Below are 23,593 nucleotides of genomic sequence, written 5' to 3' on the forward strand. Positions count from 1 at the left end.
AAACACCAGAGAAAAACCTGCTTAGCCCATCATCATCATCATCATCGTCAACACTGTCGCTTCCAACACTGTTCCCTCCTCTTGCCATGACAGAACTGCCTCCATGTTAGTTTATCTTCACATGCCTCTCTCAAACACCTATATTTTGCTTCCTTCTCTCTCATCAACGTACCACTCCACTTTATTCTTCTGTACCTCATAGGGTCTATCTCAACCAACACTCCCCTCAACCTCTCTCTCACAGACCTTCTCCCTCAACCTCACTTTCACAGACTTTCTTTGACACCCTATCTGTCTGTTGTCTTTGTATCTTGCTATGTGCAATTCTTGTGTCGGACTACACCATTTCAAACTATTTCCTGTTTATCTACTCAGCAATGTCACAACTCACTCTTACAGGTTTTTTTTCCATTCCAAAACACCCATAAATTTCATTATTATCCTCCATCTTCACGTGAACGTAATTCCGTTTAAACATCATACAAAAATTTATACATGATACTGACTGTAGTTTATGACGATGGGGACTATGGAGAAGTCTGGAAGTGGAGGGAGGATATGTGCTGTACAATTGGTTTTTGTGAATAAGCAATTAGACAGTGTTACAAGCTCCTTCAAACTGCAAATTCACTGTAGCTAGACAAATCCTTGGGTCTGGTTTGGGTTGGGTTAGGCTGGATTGGTTTGGTTAAGTTAGGATAGGCTTGGGTTTAGGTTTGCTTTGGGTTGGCCTGTGCTTGTGTTGTTTTGTGTTGTGTTTGGTTAGTTTAGGTTTGGTAAGTGCAACAAAATGCTCTAAACAAAGGCCATGATGCACTGTAGCTTGAGGAAATTCTTGGGTTAGTTTAGGTTCAATGTTACTGTACAAACTCCAACAAAATGTTCTAAAACAAGGTCATAACTCACAGCACCTTGAGGAAATTCTTGGGTTTGATTCGGTTTGGTTAGGCTGGGTTCAGGCTTGGGTTGGGCTTATGATATGTTAAGTTTGGACAGTTTTGGTTAGTTTAAGGTTTAGGCCTTGGGGAGGTTAGATTAGGTTAGATGCTCTAAGCTCAAACAAAATGCACTAAACAAGAACACAACTCACTGGAGCTTGACGAAATCCTCAGGTTTGGCACGGTTGAGCTTCTCCACCAGCTCCTGTGTGCGGTTCTTAAACAACTCCTTCTCATTCTCCAAAGTTTTCTTTTCAATCTGTCATGGGTAAAGGAAAGGATCATTCTACGGTCAAATGAACCTTTAACCCCTTGAGTCTGATGTACTATAATCCCCATTTTTCACGAGGATTAAGGCAGTTTCACACTGAGCAAATATGACTAACATGGTAGCCATTTTTGCAAGCCATTCTCAATTATACTTACATCTAGCTCTAATGGAATATTTTATTCATAGTTAAAAACAACTGAAAACTTGAAACTGTATTTACCTCATTTGAGTGCTAACTGCACCAAACATCCTAACACAGTGAATCCCACTGTCTGTTGGTCACAAGAATTGCAAAAACAGCAAATAGATTAGCTATTTTCTGCCCAGTGTGACTGGCCTGAAGGGAAAAAATATGAGGGTCTCCATACCAATAATCTGACTATTGTATGTGACTGCTTAAAAACCCTGTGTAGTGCCCCCAAATGAGACACACCAGAATATAAATTTGTTTGGAGGGTTTCTGCACATTATTTAACAAATTTTATTGACGTCCCAAAATACACTTGAAATTACTGTATTTTGTAAAAGCTTAGAAATCCACAAAATTAATAACCATAAGCAACTGAGTTCAAATACCAGTAGCGAAAAACAAGGGGTGACTGATTTACCTGTTATTTTGCCAACCCTACACAGTTTTATTTGGCTTTGGGGAAATGAAGCCTATATATAAGATGCCCATTTCAGAAAGCCTCATCAACACATAACAAAATAGCATGGTGGCTGCATGAAAAAAATAAACAAATAAATAAATAAAATAAATAAATAAATAAAATGATCGACAGGGTTAAACATGTCAGCCCACCCATCAAAAACAAAAGAAATCAAGCACCCATCATTGACCCTAAAAAGTAAGCTGGTATCAATTCACCATAATCCATTACCATCACTGGATCATTTTGTAACTACTAACCAACATAAACAATCTTAGCCTCACACTATCCTGATGTTATTTCAGCCTTAAACTCTCTCTCTCTCTCTATCATCCTCACACTACCCCAACACTCTCTCAACTCACCACCAATGCATCAATCCTGTTTGCATTAACCCTGAGTTTCTCCTGCAGGGGCTCAATCTGCTTCTCCAGGGACTCATATTTGGCCTTGTACTCCTGCATGGTGGACTGCAGCCCTTCCTTCTCCTCGCGCATCAGACGGTTGCTGTCCGCCAGTGCGTCCATTGTGTGTACCTTCCGCATCAGCTCGGCACATTTCCCGGCCGTTTCTGCTCCAGCCTGAAGAATAGCAGATATATTAGATTGGACTGAGGACAGGGCGACATGGAGGCAGTCTGTCTGTGGCCACCCCCTATGGGATTAAGGCATCTGGTTTTCGATAAGCAGAGTTACACTGGATAAGGGTTGGGTAAGGTAGGGTAGTGTAGGGTTGGGACACATGGGATACGGTAGGTTAAGATTTCTATTACAATTATATTTTGACTTTCATTTTCAAATATTAGTAAAGGACTTTGCAAAGCATATTATTCCAATGCTTAAAATAAGCCAGGTAATGTTTAAATTACTAGAGGTAGATAATAATTAATCACTTTTCAGAGACAACAAAAGATCCGTTCATGAAGCTGACCAGAGGCTATGAATGCTACAACAGAAAGTTCTTGGATGTATCTTCCACAGTTTTGGTTGCAGGTGTTGACTGGCTTTCCTCTTATCCAAAACTTTTACCAGATATCATTATTGTTTAAATGCACCATAACATTACATAGGTTGAAAAGGAATTGAAGCTGCTTCAGAGCTGGAGTGAAAAATATTACACATTCCTATCACTAAGGTCTTCCATCACCAGGTAACTGGCAGGGAACCAAACCATCCTCTTTCATTAAATACCTCTAATTTAATCCAGCACTACAGTCACTCATTATTTACCTGGTTCTTGGCCCTTTCTTCACCCAGGTCCTTGGTGAGCTGTTCAACCTGCGACTTGAGCACTGTGCGTTGTGCCTCTACCCTGGCACTCTCAGCCTGAGCCACCTCACACTTGCCGGCTGCCACGTCACGCTCCCGCCGCAGGTACTTGATTACCTCCCGCAGCTGCTCTGAGGTGCGGATCTCATCTTCGCTGGCCTGGACCTTCTCAGATTCACCCTGCTGGGAAAATAAATTAAAATAAAAAGTAAAACAACTTTTGGGGTATGACTTATGCCATCTATCCAATCCAGTACAAATAGTGTCCCTATTAGGAAAGCAGAGACCTGGGGCTAGGTTGCTCAGTCCAGACATTTAAGGTTACAGTGACCAGTTACTTGCCTGTGAGTGACATTACATGAGCATTATATCTCAAGCATCACAGGCCACATCCTGCTGAAGGGTCTAAACTAACTAAAAAACTGTTTGAAGGCAATATGGTAATAACTTCAGCCAAATGATCTTCCTAATCTAGGGGAAGCAATCCACTCTTAACCCTTTCAGCCAGAGGTTATCTATTTTCTTTCATTCTGGCTCTTCCCAGACGTTTTATTAATATTAGGTGTAATGCCTTCTGACTGTAGGGGGTTAAAAGGTAAAGGAATAAAAAGGACAGCACACAGCAACAAACCTAATAGTCCTTTCGAGGCCGTCTGTAACAAAGGAGAGTAAGACTATGATATCTAATTTTATGAGGTGAAAATAAGGAGGGCAAAACATGAAGGTACACTTGGGCAGAGTTCCACATTATAAATTTGCCCACAACTCTGAACTGCTGAATATGAGACAAGCACAAATGAAGCAACTGCAAGACAATAACCTATCCGGTAACTGTGTATGTGAGAGGCGGGTGGGAAAAGGAGGGGTAGGAACCATCAGCACTTCACAACCCTCCTCCTGCCATAACCCCACCCTTCTCACTCACTGTTACCAGACTGACAAGTGTCTGGGTACTGATATGTTAGTGCTTGTCTCCCACTTACAGGTTTGAACTGAAATGACGGGCGAGTGTACAATGTGGACTTTCCTTGAGTGTACATATCATCACCTCTGCTATTTCTTGCACTCACTCTCAACTGACTGATTTCACATATTTCCAGCTCAGATACTGACTGCTGAAGTTTACCTATTGATCTGTGAGTAAAGTTGCATCATCTGCATACAATAACTGGTTTACCTTTCACTCTTCCCCCATTCCTGCATTTCTTAAACTTACCTCTCTTTCTTGTATCCTTTTACCAAACTATCTAACCAACCCATCTATAAGCAGACAGCCATGGAGACTTATAAGTGGAAGCAAACTTGGTTTGCCAGACAGTGTTCAACTTTGTCAATGCCAGGATATCCATCTCTCACCTGAACAATACTGTATGGAGCCAGCCTGAAAGGTACTGTTGCAACCTCACACTCAATTGCATGAAAATCTAGTGTAGAGCAAGAGACCATCCATCCATCATCTAATCTAGTGTTGCCCCATGAGGAGCGCAGGAGCCTAGGGCTAGGCAGGTTGGTCCTGACATTTAATATGAGTGACCAGCCTCACTCATCCCTGAGTGGCATTATGTAGGCAATAAATCTCAACCACCCCTTGGATATAAACCTGCACCGGCTCAATCCAATTGGAGCGCCTTAACTGCCCACTAAACCACCCGGTGCCATAATTTGGTTATATGGTTAAAATCCAGCATGGTAAATGGTTTCCTGGTATGCAGGAAACCATTTGGCTTGTCACTCAGTGTAGTGTCACCCATAAACAGAAGGAAGAGGAAAGAATGAAAGAAAGACAGAAAAGGTAGGATGGAAAGAAGGAAAAGAGGAAAGGGCAGGCACCTAAGAGCAGCACTACAATGAGTGGATGGTAAGCACCCCCACCAACCACACCAAAAACTTTCTGGACTGCAATGAACCAACCACTTCAACCAATTATTCCAGAGTCACAGAAGGACTGACACATAAATTAATCTTACCTCTTTGGAATCAGTGGAAGAAAACTTGGTCTGGAGGGCGGCCATCTTGTCTGACAGCTGAGTGAACTGGTCAAGGATGGACTTATTGTTTTCCTCCAGCTCATTACACCGTGCCACCAGCTGATCTCTCTCCTTCTTCTGCATGTTCTCTCGTTCCTCAAACCCAATCTGTTTCTCTGTGAACATAAACAAACACGTCAATCAAACACTGTCAACAAACAGTGGAGGCAAACAACTTATACAAACCCCTTACCCAAACCTTAAACAAACACAATACACATTATCCAACATCTTCAACATCAAAACATCTTCACTATCAGAGATTTTCCAGATGTTCCTAACATCACACCAGGAGCTGCTCCATCTCCTTCCTTGGCATGTTCTCCTGCTCCTCAAATGTAACCTGTTTATCTGCACACTGTATACAAATACATCATAACATCTGCACACTGAAGATCTTCTAGAACAGCGTTTCTTAACCTTTTCACCTTTTCTGACCTCAGCGTTTCGTTTCGTTTTTAAAGGCTCCAACATGCCAGCATGCGTCTGCCTTGGTCACCTAATGGCGGCTCTCCAAGCTGCATGATCTACTGCAGCCTTCCTGTTCAGTCCCTTAACCCTGAGGTCACACTTAATGACCTCGTCCCATGTCTTTCTTGGTCTACCCCTCATAACCCTACCCCCAATACTAACACTTCCTCACCCAATTATCATCCCTCATCCTCTCCACATGCCCAAATCATCTCAATCTAACTCTCCTCAACACAACACCAATACATTCCAATCCCATCCTACCTCTCAACTCTTCCATCATAAACACAGCCCCCCCAGACCTTGCACGCAGGGACGCACTACACATCCACCTAATCATTGTCATTTCTGTACGTCTGAGCCGGCGAATATTCTCCTCCATTACTGCTCAGGTCTCACTACCATACAGCATTACACTCCTAACACATGCTGCATACAAAGACCCTTAGCATGTAGGGAGAGTCCTCTCAATGTCAGGAAAGGCAAGAGCTCCCTGAACTTCTTCCAACCACTTCTCACCCTAGCCACAGAGCTAGCTCCAGCCCCACCTCCAGCACACAACATGTTTCCCAAATAACAAAATTCTTCCACACACTCAAGAGACTCACCAGCAAGTTCAATCCTTTCACACCTGACAATCTCCACCTGCTCTCCCCGACACGCCGTACACATAAAATCAGCATTATCTCGCAGTCTATCTCTGATACCATTATATCTCTTGTGCACCCATTTATCACAAACACCGCACAAGATGGAATTACTTCCCACGCCCTTGCGGCAAACTGCACATGGCCACTCTCCCTCATCTTTGACAGTCCGGCTCCCTCTTACATCTGGTTACTGGGACTATAGTTGTTACACTACTACAAGAATACAGTAAAGTGATGTTCTGCTTGACAATTTATTGTACATATTTTCCAAAAATAAAACATCAAGGATGCCAATACTAAGCAAAACCAATAAGAAAAAACAATAACGCAGAGTTTTCCAGCACCCTCTAGAACTAATTTCAACACCCCCAGGGGGTGCTAGCACCCCAGGTAAAGAATCGCTGATGAAGTTGTACAAAATGTGGCAGGCTAATGGCTTTAATATTATCATCATTTTGAGTTTTTCCTCACATCAAGCTGGATTAGGCTCGTGATACCGCTACTTACAAAGTTGACATGTTATGTTTTCCACAATTTACAGTATGGTATGTTGTGATTTCTGGAACATAATGCTGACTTATATAAGGGACCAGTTATGGAATGGGATGCCCTCATGGAGTGGCACCAAAATACATGGGGAGTGCACTGTACAAACCTCACTCAACTTCCTATCCTCTGAGAGGAGGTTGGTTGACTGCAGGTGGACAGCCTCAGCCTGCAGTCTGCTGGGGTCATAACAACAATGAATGTCTGTACTGAATCTTATTACCTCACAGCATTTTCTCAACTGTGTAATGGTGGCCTCCTAAAGATCAGTGATGAACTCTGCCTGCCTGCCTTTCAATGTGTACTTCTACAACTACAAGTATTATTCCTTAATGGGTACTGTTGTTGTTCAGTAACCCTGGTCTGTCTGGCACAGCAGACCCACCGAACACAACCTAGATGCCACCTCTGCAGGGCCGTCCCATGCAGTGAACCAAGGTTCCCTTTCAAGAAATGCCACTTTGCCACAGGAAGGTGCAGGAAAGATGGATACTACATATGCAACTCCTCAGCCAGATAATGGGGGCACTGCAGTAGGCTCCATTTCATTCCACTATTTGGATATACTATTTACCATCCAGCACTGTCCACAGTTTCCTGGGTTACAGGATACCATGAGGCTTGTATTCAGTGCACAGCCATCTCAAGTCAAATGAAGTGTACTAAAAAGTGACAGGAAGGATGGCAGAAAGAGGGCTGACACAAAAAATAGTACAGGTGAAAGAAGAAGTATGCAGTACAACATTAGGTGAGTGGATGATGGTCACCGTCATCTACCATCAACTTTAAAGGGTCAATTCAACTGGCACCCAAGGAGGCTCATTCCTACCTTACAGCTAGGCTCTCTGAATTTCATGCAACTACGATTCAGTACTGGGTATTCATGTTGTGTCAGTAGTTCAACTCTGTCAGATGAAAACACACCAACTATATTTGTATTGTAACTACTACCACTACTACTATTCACCTTTCAGCACCTCCTCTGCCCTAAGTCGTGCAGTGGCCGCCTCCTGCAGCTCGGTGGTGAACTCTGCCTGCCTCTCCTTCATTGCCGCCATAGCCTTCAGGTCAGCACCGTGGAGCATCACCTCATGTTCGTATTTGTCTTGAGCTTCTCTCGCCTCCCTGGAATTTAAAGAATGAGAAAATGCTCTCTCCCTCCCTCCCTCTCTCTCTCGTGTGTGTGTAGGAAGGGGGATGGAAGGCCACAGTCAAGGATTGCACAGTATATTTAAGGATGGGTTGGGGTGGAAAGAACAGGACTGAGAAATAAATGCAGAAGGATAGTCTTATCTTAAATGTCAGGACCAACTTGCCAAGCCCTGGGTTCCTACGCTCCTCTATGGGGCGACATAGGACTGGATGATGGATGGATAGAAAGGTATGGAATGAAGGACTGGAAATGGAAAGTATATGCAAGAGAGTGGGCTGGGATTCACCATCATCATCATCAAGACCTCTTTCCCACTCTGGGAGGAGGTGAGGCAGGGTCCAGAGAGCCAGAAAAATCTTGACATACTGATATTTAACCAGAATCTGCCCAATTGAATGGTCCACACTCCCATTCCTGCTCTTAGAATCATGGCTTCACATCACAGGCATAAACATCAACACTTCCAAGCTTAAACATCCACACTTATAGACTCCATACCATCTATCAGCTGGTGTCAAAACAGTATTACAACTATAACTTGACTGATACAGAACAGGGCTGCCAAACCATTGTCACATAATCATCTGCAAAAACTTCTTCAAAACAGCCTGATCCACTGTCTGTTCTCTAGTCTCATTACACTCCATACCTTGCTTTGGAAAACAATTATTTTCCATCTTAATCTAATGAGATAAATTTAACATAGCTAGAAAAGGATATCTTCACATGGTGGCACTAGGCTACCCAAGCAACCCAATTATACAAGTCTTTTCCCCATCCCCTGGAGAGGATGGTGGACTGCAAGTGGTCAACTCAGCCTGCAATCCTCCAGGTTTTACATCTTGATGAGCCTGGGGCCACAACAACAACAATAATCATTATCTTCATCAGTTGGTGGCATCCATCATCCACTCTCTTAATGTAGTGCTGCCTACTTCTTCCTTCACCTTTATCATTCTTTTTCTGCGTCTGCCCTCCTCTCTTCCTATTTCCCTTATTTTTCCTCTTACTTTTTAATACCTTCTTTCTTTTCAGGCAGCTTGATACTGAGTGACAAGCCTAATGTTTCCTGTAAGCCAGGAAACCATTTACAACACTTAGTGTTAACCATACAACCAACCCACACACTCTGCCTATGTCAAGGAATGGGTTGGCAGAGGGTTGGTGGTCCTCCCCGTAAAACCACAACTCAAAGATAAACAGCCATCCTTCAGGGGATTATGGCATCTGGCTATAGATTGATTGACGGACAGACCATCATCATCCATATTTATTTTTCCACCCTTAACCCCTTAACCGCGGGGCGTCACTTTTGTGACGCTTGGGAGCAAGGGATCATACCGTGGGGCGTCACTTTTGTGATTCTGTGTTATTTAGAATTCACCCGGGCTTTCAAGTGGTGGCTTGTATAATCTATCAGTACTGCCAATGTCCAACACTAGTCAGCACTCCTAATCTCATCTGTAATCCCATCCATTGTTGACAATTTAGCCATTTCTCCCCGTTCTTGACTCCCCTCCCTACCCCCCCTCCATTACCCTATCCTCTCGCCTGCCCGGCCGTGCTACACTAAGTAAACCTTCCCTGGAATTTTTCACTGATTTCATCCATTGAAATAAGCCCTATGCCCTATTCTTATACCAAATAATATATACAAGAAAGAAATAAGGTAAGTGAGAGTGCTATACACCTGGAATTGGCTAATTATTACCTGACAACACCTCACGTGCACTCATTCGCTAATTTTCGCTGTTTTTTTCCCCTTGAAATATGCCGTATAATCTATTTTCGTAATAAATATACATATAAGGAGAGAAGGGAGAAGCCTAAGTGATATTTACATTCACCTGGAACTACCTAATTTATAATGTATTGTCTAGATTTCCTGCCAATCATTTCAGTGCTATACATAGCTGTTTCAAGAGCTAACACTGGTAGTACTGAATATCCCCTAAGTAGGCCTCCACCCAGCCCTCCCTTATCAGTTTACTCTCATCTTCCGAAGTGGAGGTACGTCTGTTTCCTCTTGCTGACTTCAGGGACTTTTTCACCCCCATGCAAAGGGCCCTGTGACCTTCACCCCCTACTAAACCTCGTGTGGAAAGAGGTAAAGGGCTGACAATTGATAAAAGAGTGACTACGATCTTTCTATTGAGTAAAACAGTGCAAGTGGAACTGTAAATAATGTGTAAATAATGTGTAAACAGCAAGTGAAAGCAATGAATGTAAATATAAGTGAACAGTGGAAAATAGTTTTATAAGTTACTTCAAGTGACAGTGCATAACACAATGTAAATAAAATAGAAATGTAAATAATGTAAATAAAATAGAGAACGTAAAGAGAAATGTAAATGAGTAGTAGTATAAGAATACGAGTATATACCCTAGGAGTAATGAAAGTGAAAGTTTCACTCTAGCATGTCTGAATGCTATGAGTTATGAGAGTGAAGATGAAAGTGACATTCACTCTCAATGCTAGTATACAGGACGAGAAAGTGAATGCTACGTATTTTACTGAAAGAAATTGAATCCCTACAGTGACAATAAACTAATACTACTGAAGGAAACTTATGGATAAAGACTGTAGATATATATAAGTGTTATATAGTAATAGAAATGTAAAGTGTGAGGGGTTTTATGAATAATAAATGACAGAGTACCAAGAGCGAATTAGCGCAAGTGGGAAGGTCATACGCGCTCGTAATTTTCATTGCTTTCACAGTGGGTTTTTTTTGGAGTAGGGATCCCAAACTACTTGATAATCATAGAGTAGTGTTTATAGTGTTAATATCTGGCTGTGGTAATCATATTACAGGTTGTCGGGAAGTGTAAAGTGGAGACTTCGTTACCCAACTTCAGAGGTCTCCACAAGTCCTACGGTAATCGACGAAGGCTCAATGAACATCCCAGGAGAAAGCTGAAGGTATGTGCCATAAGCATATTTAATTTTAATATTCTAGGACTAATAACTGATTTTTGGCAAATATTTTTTGAGAGTGTCGGAGCCCGAATAACCCCGCAGCACACGCAAAACATCGGTAAACATGCCTGCGGTGTAGGGGTTAAAAAAAAAAAAGAAAGAGAGAGAGAGAGAGTATTTTTCACCCTTTAAAAAAGTGTGTGTGTGTGTGTGTGTGTGTGTGTGTGTGTGTGTGTGTGTGTGTGTGTGTGTGTGTGTGTGTGTGTGTGTGTGTGTGTGTGTGTGTGTGTGTGTGTGTGTGTGTGTGTGTGTGTGTGTGTGTGTGTGTGTGTGTGTGTGTGTGTGTGTGTGTGTGTGTGTGTGTGTGTGTGTGTGTGTGTGTGTGTGTGTGTGTGTGTGTGTGTGTGTGTGTGTGTGTGTGTGTGTGTGTGTGTGTGTGTGTGTGTGTGTGTGTGTGTGTGTGTGTGTGTGTGTGTGTGTGTGTGTGTGTGTGTGTGTGTGTGTGTGTGTGTGTGTGTGTGTGTGTGTGTGTGTGTGTGTGTGTGTGTGTGTGTGTGTGTGTGTGTGTGTGTGTGTGTGTGTGTGTGTGTGTGTGTGTGTGTGTGTGTGTGTGTGTGTGTGTGTGTGTGTGTGTGTGTGTGTGTGTGTGTGTGTGTGTGTGTGTGTGTGTGTGTGTGTGTGTGTGTGTGTGTGTGTGTGTGTGTGTGTGTGTGTGTGTGTGTGTGTGTGTGTGTGTGTGTGTGTGTGTGTGTGTGTGTTTGTGTGCGTGTGTGTGTGTGTGTGTGTGTGTGTGTGTAGTGGGGGGGGGGTGAGGGCACACTTGCATTCACCAACCATTTAAGTCTTTGGAATCTTCGGAATCTTAACTCCACCTCACAGGCATACACAGCCACACTTCCATGCCTCATACCAATTATCAGCTGAAGTCAACAACAAAGTCTAGTAAATACGCACCTTATCTTTTCGTCCGCCTCTGTCCTGGCCCTCTTCTCCTCCTCCTTGGCCTTCTCCATGGCCTCAGTGGCATCACGTACTTCTTTTTCCTTTGCCTGCAGCTCCTCCTCAAGCTGCATGTATGAAAGACAAGGATAGAGATACGTGATTATACTGTAGTTAGCTTCCATGCATACACATACTCTCTCTCCCTCTCTCTCTGTCTGTCAATCTGTCCATCGATCTGACTGACTGACCACAAACGACCAAGCAAATGATTGTCCACCCATCTCTTCTCTCTCTCTCGAGTCCTTTGTTATTTTACAGATTAACAGTATTTCAAATGTCTCTACCTCTTTGCATCCATCCTCCCCCTCTCTGTCCTTTAATTCCTAACATAAGAATTCCCCCCTTTGCATACACACACACAAAGACTGACACTCTCTCTCTCTCTCTCCCCCTCGTTCTCTCTCTCTCTCAGTACCTTGGTCACTTTGGATGTCAGCAGTGATTTCAGCGTTTCCATCTCCTCCCCAGCCTCTCTAACTTGGTTCTCCAACTTAGCACGTTCATTCTCCCTTTCCTCAGCGAACTTCTGTTGCTTTGTCAACCTGAGGGGGAGAAATTATCATCACTGTCACCACCACCATCATCATTATTACTACTATCATCATCATCATCATTACTACTATCATCACTGTCACCATCATCATTACTACTATCATCACTGCCACCCACCACCATCATCATCATCATTACTACTATCATCACTATCACCATTATCATCATCATCATTATTACTGCTATCATTATCATCATTACTACTGTACTATCATCACTGTCAGCATTATCATCAGCATCATTACTACTATCATCACTGTCACTATCATCATCATCATCATCATCATCATTACTACTAACATCACTGTCACCATCATCATCATCATTACTATTATCATCACTATCACCATTATCATCATGATCATCATTACTATTATCATTATCATCACTACTACTTTCATCAGTCACTATCATCACCATCATTACTACTATCATCACTATCATCACCATCATTACTACTATCATCACTATCATCATCATCATTACTACTACCATCACTGTCACCATCACCATCATCATCATTACTATCATCACTATTAGCATCATCACACCCACACCCACAATAATAAATACTCACTCCTCCCTGTCAGCCTTGCACACATCACTGCTATCAGTCAGCTGTCTCTCATATTTCTCACTTCCATCCAGTCTCACCCAACAAGAAGCACATCTGTCTGTTTCTCCACACACACACACACACACACAACATCAACAACAATCCCACATTCCTCCTTAGCTGTCTTACACACCTACGTGCTATCGGGCAGTTGCTTCTCATAATCCTACTTACATCCGCCATCTCAGCAAGAACAACAATATCTACCACCATCTCAACAACAACAACAATAACAACAAAATCTACCACCATCTCAACAACAACAATATCAACAACACTAATAACAATATCAACACATAACAGCAAAATCAACTACTCACATAACAATATCAACACATAACAGCAAAATCAACTACTCACATAACAATATCAACACATAACAGCAAAATCAACTACTCACATAACAATATCAACACATAACAGCAAAATCAACTACTCACATAACAATATCAACACATAACAGCAAAATCAACTACTCACTCCTCCCTGGCTGTCTTGCACGCCTCATTGCTATCGGCCAGCTGCTTCTCGTACTTCTTGCTTACGTCCACCATCTCGGCCAGCGAGCGGCGGGTCTGGTCAAGGCCGGCCTGGGTAGCCATCACCTTCTGCTTCTCTTCAGCCAACTGTGACTCAAGATCCCGAAGTCTGGCCTGCGACACAGCGGATGGAGTGGGGGCTGGTGGGGGATGCAACAATACACCTAAATTATCCAGTGTCTTGTGTAATTTGTGAGAAGCTTCAGGTTATCCTTTGGCTAATTTCTGGTGATCTATCTATCCACTGCCAGACTCCTTAATCCCGTAAGGGGTGGCCACAAACAAACTGCCTCCAAGTCGCTCTGTCCCCTGCCATTTCATTGCCCTGCTCCCAGCTCACACCCCCCTCTCTCATATACCTCTCCACTCCATCCCTCCATCTCATCCTTGGCCTCCCCCTCCCTCTCTCCCCCTCCACCTCACTCACATACACTCTCCTCATCAGTCCCTCACCCTCCATCCTCTCCACATGGCCAAAGTGATATAAATGCTATAAGAACAAGGGCCCGATTCTCAGCAGGAGCTACAATTACTGATAATCATAAGGGTGAATTACAAGGGAGGTCTTTTTCCAAGCCAAAGTTCGTCAATACGGGTAAGTACAGTTTGATAATGGACGAGAGTTGAAACATGGCCGGTGTTGTAGGGCCTACCAGGGGGCTGAAAAAGACAGAGAGAGAGAGAGAGAGAGATGCTGGGGCTTGAGGTAAGGCTACAAGGCTACCACAGTCTAGTACAGTATATTTAAGGATAGATGACCAGCCTACTTGCCCTGATGGTAATACATGATTGTAAAACCTTCAGTCACTCCTTAAGGTACAGTACAAATCGTCATCACTCCAAATGGGGTGTTCTAACAGCAGCTGCTTGTGTACGGTCAGCCAGGGGTGCGATAACAAATTTTAACCCCTTCCATCCACTGGCATATGGCATATTTTGTATTTTTTCTTCCTAGGATCAGACAATTTTCACTCAACTAAGGAAGGACTTCTGTGTTCAGTGCCAACCAACCTGACTGTGGAGTAACACTTTCTCCTAACGCTCATTTGCCAAAGTTAATTTTCTTCCCCTTGGTAAAATGCTAACCTCCATCATGAAGATTTTCAAATTTATTCACAAATTTCACACTTTTTCTTCCATAAGCCTTTGATGGTGACTAAGTTGTAACAACTAATAAACACAGATGTAGCTTATGATGCTAGTCACATGTGCTATGAAAAGCATGTTCATTTTATTCTGCCACTGAACTAAGCGGAATACACCATATAAGGATAAAAATCTGAACTAATTCAAGATGGAAAAACTGTAATCAATCTCATTCTCAATGCTCATAACATTGCCAAATTAAATGAGATAAAATAATACTCACTAGGAGGTATCTTTGCCTTCTCCTGCAACTCTGTCACCTTGTTCCTTAGGGTGGCCAGCTCAGCACGGGCATCAAAGAGCTGCTTGGATGTGCCGGCGTGTTCTGTATGCATTGTCTTAATTCTGGCCTCAAGCTCCTTTATCCTGTGGGGAACAAAACAAAGGTGACCATAAAGGGATAGCTGAAGGAAAAAAAGATGGAGAAGGAGAAGAAAAAGGCTTAAGATTATGCCTACTGGGTGTACAAGAGTTTAATACATTTTTTGAAGCCTCTGATTGCCAAACTTTCTCTCTGTTAAATAAAGTATTCTGGTATTAGCCTAAATAAAACACTCAAGCGCACCAATATCTGCAACAGGACTGAAAAATACTTAAAACTCTCTCACTATGATACTCTGCACCAAGCAATATGTCCATCCAGCCACTTCTTCTCAGTTACCATCAAAGTCAGTGTGGAATTTATAAACAAATATGAATATCGTGTACGGTACTGCATATCACCATATTATTAAAAAGAACATTACCTTAGCCAATCAGAGTACACTGTTATGTGTTAATCCATGGACACGTTAGCTGGCATGAGTTCAGGATTTCTCTCTTTTAAACAAAATCTTCTTATGTTAGACTGAATAAAATATCAAAGTGCACCAACAGCAAGAGTTACTTAGAGAAAAGTTGAAGTAGAACAGAGTTTGCCCTTACACTGCACCAACTCATAGATGTGACTGCACTGTTATATTAGGGTGGGTAGGTTTAGGCTATGTTAGGTTATATTAGGATGAAATATTAGGAAAGGATAGGAAAGAACTGATGGGGTTGGTTAGGTTAAGTTAGGCTACATCCTGTCAGGTCAGGTTTTGGTTAATGTTAGGGGGAAAAAAAAAAAACTCTATAGTGACATAATAAAACTGACACCAAAAGGCCAACTCACTTCTCTCTGGCGGCCTTGAGGTCTGAGTTAGAGTCGAGTTTGGCCTTGAGTCGTGCCACCTGTTGTGTCAGCTCATGGACCTGGTTCTCGTGGCGCATCCGTTCCTCAGCGTCATTCCGCTCCAGGTTTATCTTGATGGTCTCCAGGTTGGCCAGCACCATCGCCTGTGATGTCTGGCCTCGGCTGGTGGCCTCACGCTCGGCCATTAGACGTGCCTCAGATTCCTGACAAAATGGAGTCGGACAAGTTAGCTGAGATTAAGTAGGTTAGGTCAGAACAGGTCAGGTTATATTGGAGTAAAGAATGCTGGATAAGGCTGGGGTATGTCAGGTTAGGTTAGCAGTTGTCATATTAGGTTAAAGTAGGAGAGATTATTTTAGAATTAGTCCGGTCAGGAGTGCCTCATATTCCTGACAAAAGGGAAAGCTTAAGACTTTGGCATGGTGGGGCAGTGGAGGTGATGGTTAAGTGGCTGGATCACTTGAGATCTAGTGACATTGTCTGCAGTTTACTCTTGCTGATACCTGATGATTACAGCTCAGAAAAGGTCTCTTGAACTGAAGGCATTTATTAAGATGTACTTCTTTCCAGTTCCAAATCTATCCTACTCACAGTATAATCAACAGTTGATGGCCAGAATATACTGTACATAAAAGGATATCACTCTGATAAATGGGTTGACTTCTTCACCATGATGAAGGTGAAAATGTACAAACAGTGAGCACTGGTCAGCTGACTAGTGACACATCAATGCAACATTTAGCAGGGAATTTTCCTTGATCTCTCCACACTAGTGAACTGTGCTAGGATGGCAGTAAAATGCATTTTCTTAGTCTCTATGACGTCTCTGACTTTTTTCTTTCATGACTGTAACTGTTTTTATTTTTTTCCTCTGCTTTTTCCTTAGTGTAGTGTGGCACAGCATATTTAAAACATCCCTGTTGTTTATTCGTTAGGTTTTGATTCCTAAAGCACAGTACTACTTGCTAACCAGTTTATTTCTGCATGTGCAATCCATGTCAGTATTACCTGTAAAATGGATAGAAATAGCATACAATAGTTTGGTGTAATATGCCACACTTATAGTTAGAAAGAGTTCAGGCAGTCCTAAATATAAGACAAGGATGTGTTAATAATTGGGTGGATCCACTGCCTGGTTATATAAATGTCTCTCACGTCCCTCCCTATCCCTCCAAAAGTGGATAGTGGATTGCGGATGGGCAATTTAAGCCTGCATTCACTGGGGTTCACATTCAGATGACCCTGGGAATGCAACTACTACAATTTTAATGCATTTAACTTGTGCAGTAAAATAGAAGCAACAAGTAAACAAGCTCTACAGGTGGCAATGAAAGTTTATGAAGCATTTTTCGTTTTCTAGAAATATAACACACTACAGACGAGAGCAAAAAAGTCGTCACCTTCATTATCAATCGACTCTCTTTTTCCTGCCCACCTAAGAAGGGGGAGAGGTATGATTCAGATAGCAAAGAAACCCATGACACCGGGAAACCTACTCAACTGCATGTCTTGTGAAAGGGGCCACACATTCAACATTCAAGCACCTGCAATCCTGACCACACCCCCACATGCAAGACCATTTGCAACATATAACAAGGATTTCCTGTTATTTTTATGGCCTGCTGCTAATCTGGACATGAACACAGTGGACTACAGGCTAAACTTGCTCTCCCCTGCAGTCTGCCACCCTTTTATTGGACAGGGAAAGGTCTGAGATATTAAAATCGGACAGTAGAGCGGACAATAGAGCCACCTGGTTATATTGGACAGCAGAGCCACCTGGTTATACTGGACAGCAGAGCCACCCGGTTATATTGGACAGTAGAGCCACCTGGCCGTAGAACAAGGACCCTAAATTCATGCCAACTTAGGAGGCTTTTCAACCCCTCTTCCTTAACACTATAAGTACTGTACTTCCATATCCACTTCCATATTCTCTTCTATTTACATCCTTGTAATACTGACCATGGCTGCATCAATGATATACAAGAGAAGGTTTATGTTCCACACGCAGAAATAAACTGGTAAGGAAGAGGTTTATACTCACTTTAATTTGGCTGAAAACTGCCATCCCTCCATCGTGAAGGCAGAATGGTAAGAATGCTCGTCAAGAGGAAGTGCTTTGGAAAGAAAGTGTAACTGCAGTAGCCTTTTTCTGTCATTGAGCTACATGATATATGTTGCAAAAGGAAGAAAGCCTTTGCCATATTAAGGCGAAAGGGTTATAGTAATCGTCCTATGCTGATGAACATACGGACCCAGGACTTACTGCACAGGTCACTGGCAGCCCCACAACCTACCTTCAATAGTGCCTTCTCATCCCGAAGTTGTTCAACAGCCACCTCTGCCTGGGCCAGCTTCTTCTGCAGGCTCATGGTCTCCCCTCGCAAGGAGTCAATCATGCCCTCATGACGACCCACTATACCTGTAGCAAGGGAACTCAAAATTAACATGATTGTTATGATGGTACCTGAACTTAAAAAGACTTTCTCTCTCTCTCATTTGGTCTGCATTATGTTTCTGAAGTCCTTGGTAGTGTATTCATGTGTAGGCCTCTTTTTTCCCAGTGAGGGCAATGGACAGTGATGCTGGGTGTCATGCATTTACAGCACCATCGATGTGACACCAAGTAGCTTTGTCGCCTGTTGCGTTGCATCCACCTCCCCCCCCATACGCCATTACTGTCACGAACCCTTACCTACGACCTCAAGTTAGAGTCTTCCCTTGTCCGAGGTCTGCTGCTGTCCAAGGGTAATGAGTCCAGTCTAACCCTGGGAACAAGCTGCAGCTGCATAGTAATAGTAGTAGTACAGTAACCCTGGTCTGTCTAGCTAGGCATACCCATCAACTGCAGGCATGTAATCCCCACCTTAAGGCCATGCAATGAACTGACTATTCCTTGTGGTGGACAGTGCCCTGCCACAGTGAGGCAGCAAGGTGCAGGGAAAAGTGTGGCGGTTTGGTTCCTTGATGGACACCACATTTGCATCTCTCACCCAGTTAACAGGGGCACCTAGTAGGCTCCACATCACCCCATTATTTGGTTATATGGTTGGCACCAAGCTTCCTGGGTTACAGGAAACCATTAGGCTTGTCATTCATAGTACAGTCACCTAAGAAGTAGGCAACATTACATCAAGGAGTGAATAATTGTTGCCACCACCTACCACTACTGTAGCTGTGTAAAAGGGATAAGTACAGTATGTGTAACAGTTTCAGCCCTGACTCAGTTTGTGTAAATGTGGTTGAGTTACCTATGTGGCAGTGTTGTGCAAGGTTAGCTACTGTGCTTCTGACTGCACAACACTTCCATGTTAGTGCCTACAATGGTAACCTTCCACCTCCCTGCTTGGAGGAACTGCCACTGCTATGCTCCCACACAATGATAGGTTATGGCATATACAATGCAGAATACCAAATAAATATCAACCTCTCGCATAAAATAGGGTAATGTAGAGTAGGAGCGTGTCTTCATGTGTGGTGCAGCAAAGAAGTGAGGCAATGTGGCTGAAAGAGTTGTACCTAACAAAATCATTGTACAGTATTTCAATCTGAAATAAGCAAAATTAATTCTACACTTATTTACAATAAATATCTAAATAAAAATTTACAATGCAAACTGTAATGAACTAAAAATAAGTCACAAAGCATGACTGAGGCACTGTTGTTGCTGACCCATGTTCATCTGAACTTGAACCCCATGGACTGCAGGCTGAAACTGTCCTCTTCCTCAGTCTATCATTCTCTTTTTGATGGCTACAGAGGAAGCTGAATATCTTTAGCTATAACCAAATCAGATCAGCACCACCACATGAAGGTGTCCATCACCAGCAGTGAGGTGACCTGGTAATTTGATGCAACAAACCAGGTACAGTGAAAACTATAGCAGGGAGGTGACTGGCTAAACAAGCAAGCTCATAAAAGATAACCCACCCTGTACAGAACTGCCACATACCACTGTACTCAAAGAACCCTCGACCTGGGCTGGGCAAGGCCAGGCCAGGCCACAGTAGGGTAGGGTGGGCTAGGCAAGGTAGAAGTGTAGTAAGGTAAGGCAAAGCAACAAGGCAAGGCTTAGTAATGCAGGACAAGGGAAAGTATGGTCAATTATGGTATAGTACACAAATATAATGTTAAATCAGGTCAAATACAGTTGGACAAAACAAAGCAAAGCAAGGTGATGTAATGTATCGTATACAAAGGTAACATTAAATTAGGTCATACACAGCAAGGTACGGTTAAGTACCGTACACAAAGGTCATGTTAAACTAGGTCACATAAGATAAGGTGTGACAAGGTCAGGTTAGGCAATATAAAATTATGTCAAGCAAGGCAAGGCACGTCAGGACAAAGCAAGACAAGATTAAGTAATGTAGATGTATTGTCAAATTAACAAGGTAAGGTAAGGTAAGGTAAGGTAAGGTAAGGTAAGGTACGGCAAGGCAAGGTTAAGTAAGGTACAGTAAAGATTACCAACTGTCAAAACGTCGTGTAATCTCACCTCGGAGTTCAGTGTTGGTCTTCTCCACAGACGCCAGCTGTCGCTGCAAAGTCTCAGCGTTGGCCTTAAGTGTCTTTATCCTCTCATCATTGTATTCTGCTTGTGACAACAGTTTGATGTTCTCACCCCTGTTGGCAAAGTAGAAGGAGTACTGATTCTATGTGGCAATGAGCGCATCATAGTTAATATTACATAATTTGGATGTCAGGAAGAATTACAACCCAATTCAAAACAATACAATAAAAACTCTCAAATCCCCCCTTCAAAATCCAATTTTTGAAAACATCCACTTTTCTAAGTAATTTTTTCCAGAGAGAAGGGGTGCAGATATCACATGTCCTTACAAAATCAATGCATATTTGAAGTTAACATAGACTTCTTTTTTTTTTTTTTTTTTTTTTTTTTTTTTTTTTTTTTGGGTGGGGGGCACATTTAAGATCAGATTATAAAAGATGCCTTATTGTATTTACTGGTGGTACTGTATACTACTTAGCTATTAAAGTAAATGTTTTTTCTCATTAATTATCACCATTCTCCTTTCCTGAACAGACCATTTCCAAAACACTTTTATAGCCAAGCATTTCAAATCTGAGAGACTTTACTGCAGTCACAACACACCTTGTTTTCTCCATCGTGCTCTTGAGTGTGTTGTAATCATCCTTCATCACCTTGTCGTTCTTAGCCTTTTCGGTGCGGTACTCCTCATGTTCCTTCTTGAGTAGGGCCAGCTCCTTCCTTGATGCCTCCAGCTCTGCCTCCACCTTCCTCAGCGCCTCCTTGCTCACCATCCCACCTGCCTGTGCACCCTCGGCCACTGTGGGTTTCTGGAATATACAGTATTTGTTGACCTTTCAGTATCAGAGGTATGCATCATCATCATCGTCGTGACCTTTTCCTCAGAATGAGGTTGTTCTGGTCCTAGGCTCATTTGGAATGTGAATTTGGTGAACTGCAAAATGATAAGGGAGCTGAGATGTCTGTATAATTGGGAAGTGGGCCTCCATGGTTAAACTGGCACCACTACATGAGGATGCCCCTCTCCAGCAACCATCTGTGTGAGCTACAAAAGACAGCAGGTGCCAGAGGGACAGACAAAATTATAGTTATTCAGGTGAACACAAGATAGTGATTTGTAATGTGAAGAATTAAACAGTGAGGAAGGGGTGCTACAAACTCTCTTAAGTCACACAATATGGAACAAGGGAATTAGTAAAAGATGAACAAGTACTCACAGAACCTTTGCATGGTATAGCAATAGCAGAGCCAGAGTGAGGTAAGAGCAGAGAAAAAGGACAACAGAAGATGGAATGGTATGCGTAGATCTATGACAGTGCAAAGGTGGGGTTAAGAACTTAGTCTGTTTGTTCTTACCTAACAAAGCTGGGCCACTCCCACAACTTGAATCCTATGCTGTGGTTGTGTGAAGTTAAGTGAGCTTTAGTTATGAGGTAGGAATGGGTCTCCTTGGTTACTAGTCAAATCACACCTAATTAGACTACACTTAGCTATTAATTTAGGTGAAAGGAATAGGGATTATAGTAAAAGATGAAGGGGTACTCACCGAGCCTTGGGATGGTAGGGTTCCACCGGACTGCTGCTTGAGGAGGTCCCGGTACATGTCTCGCTGCTGCACCAGGTTATCCATCAGGGTCTCCTGCTTCTCTCGCCACTCAGACAATTCCTTCAGCTCATTGCGTGCCCTAACAAGTTCGCCCTGGTAAAATAAATAAATGAGTGTGTGAGGAGGAGTGGAATGGAGGTTGGTGAGGATAGGGGACTGACACGAGATTAAGCTGGCTAGATGAATGTTGTGAGAAGTGCATGAGCAGAGATTTGGCACCGCTTTTTAACGTGACAGCGTTCAGACTGACTCATTGGATGCACTTATGTGAAGCAATAGAATGTAGCAAAAGTTTTTTGAGCATATCAGATAGAGCCAGGATTCTGGGGGCTTGATGATGAGTAAATGGAAGCATGGCCAATCTGACTGGACAAACTTGGGATGTCTGGATGTTGTTGCTACTCCTCACCCTGCCCAAGGGTGGGAAAGGAAGTCTGATGATGATGATGATGATGATGAAATAAATAAATAACCCCTCTAATTCTGGTAACATACTTTTTATTGCACGCCTTTAGCACCATTATATCTCATGAACTGCTTGAGCTATCAACATGAAACCTTCAGGGTATCAAGATATGGCCTAAATCTTGGACTTGGCCAACAGCATATTCTGGCAGGCTATTAGCACTCAGGTCCCGAATGCTTTTCTTTCATATAATTCTGTTTTTCCTATCTCCACTAAGTTATCCATACGTGGCTCCTGCCTCTCTCGAAAACCAAGCAACTCATTCGGCTAACTGTATGCATTATCACTAACTGTATGGCACAAAGACTACAAAATTAATAGCTCTATCTATACATTATCATTCACCATCTTAATCTATTCATTATCCAGTCTTTTATTGCCCGATCAGAAGCACAGGAGCCCAGGGCTATGCTTTTTGGTCCTGGCATTTAAAGGGGAGACAGGGGTGGAGAGAGAGAGAGAGAGAGAGAGAGAAATACAGCTCATTGCATGCCTTCTCAAGCTCTTCCTTGGTACCAAAACAGAACTAACAATAGCCCTTTAGATCTATGGACATACTTTCTACGTTGTTCTTGATGCCTCTTGACAATTCTGTTCACCTTGGGATAAACTTTTCTAAGTGGAAGAATTTGTCAGCATCTATCTATCTATCTATCTGTCTATTGCCAGACGCCTTAATCCCGTAAGGGGTGGCCACAAACAAACTGCCTCCATCTCGCCGTCCCCCGCCATTTCACTGCAGAGAATTCACTAAAATCTCTCTCCACTGTCAAAGATTATTTTATTCTGCTCAGGACAGACCCCTTAGAGTACAGAGGTTACAACAATATTTTAACTATACACCACTATATATCCTGACATTTTCTTTTCCTATATAATTCCTGCTACTGCCAGATAATTTTACTAGGCTTCAGGATGTAAAGGGTAGGACTGGACTGAATACAGTATACCCTAGACATTAAATATGAAGAAAGCTGAATACGGGGAAACCAAAATGAATATAACTGACAATAATAATAATTTTTCTAACCCTTTCAGTGTGATAATCGCTAATTTTACCTAATTTACTGCTGCCTACCAAG

General features: G+C 42.6%; 1 protein-coding gene across 1 annotated transcript in view; it reads right to left on the reverse strand.

Annotated features, from left to right (window-relative positions):
* LOC145402040 (nucleoprotein TPR-like) overlaps positions 1-23,593 on the reverse strand; it is a 92,050-nt gene that overhangs the window by 31,622 nt on the left and 36,835 nt on the right. The window contains exons 12-25 of the mRNA XM_080274137.1: positions 21,986-22,138; positions 21,043-21,248; positions 20,425-20,552; positions 18,224-18,348; positions 15,903-16,126; positions 14,973-15,115; positions 13,545-13,743; positions 12,312-12,438; positions 11,849-11,961; positions 7,789-7,946; positions 5,095-5,270; positions 3,089-3,307; positions 2,225-2,440; positions 1,091-1,197 (exon numbers count right to left, since the gene is read on the reverse strand). Coding sequence (XP_080130263.1) covers positions 1,091-1,197; positions 2,225-2,440; positions 3,089-3,307; positions 5,095-5,270; positions 7,789-7,946; positions 11,849-11,961; positions 12,312-12,438; positions 13,545-13,743; positions 14,973-15,115; positions 15,903-16,126; positions 18,224-18,348; positions 20,425-20,552; positions 21,043-21,248; positions 21,986-22,138 — 2,294 coding nt within the window. The remainder of the gene's footprint in view (positions 1-1,090; positions 1,198-2,224; positions 2,441-3,088; positions 3,308-5,094; positions 5,271-7,788; positions 7,947-11,848; positions 11,962-12,311; positions 12,439-13,544; positions 13,744-14,972; positions 15,116-15,902; positions 16,127-18,223; positions 18,349-20,424; positions 20,553-21,042; positions 21,249-21,985; positions 22,139-23,593) is intronic.

This window comes from Coenobita brevimanus, chromosome 57, assembly GCF_032717465.1.
Source record: "Coenobita brevimanus isolate Jiangsu-jjx chromosome 57, ASM3271746v2, whole genome shotgun sequence".
Lineage (NCBI taxonomy): Eukaryota > Metazoa > Arthropoda > Malacostraca > Decapoda > Coenobitidae > Coenobita > Coenobita brevimanus.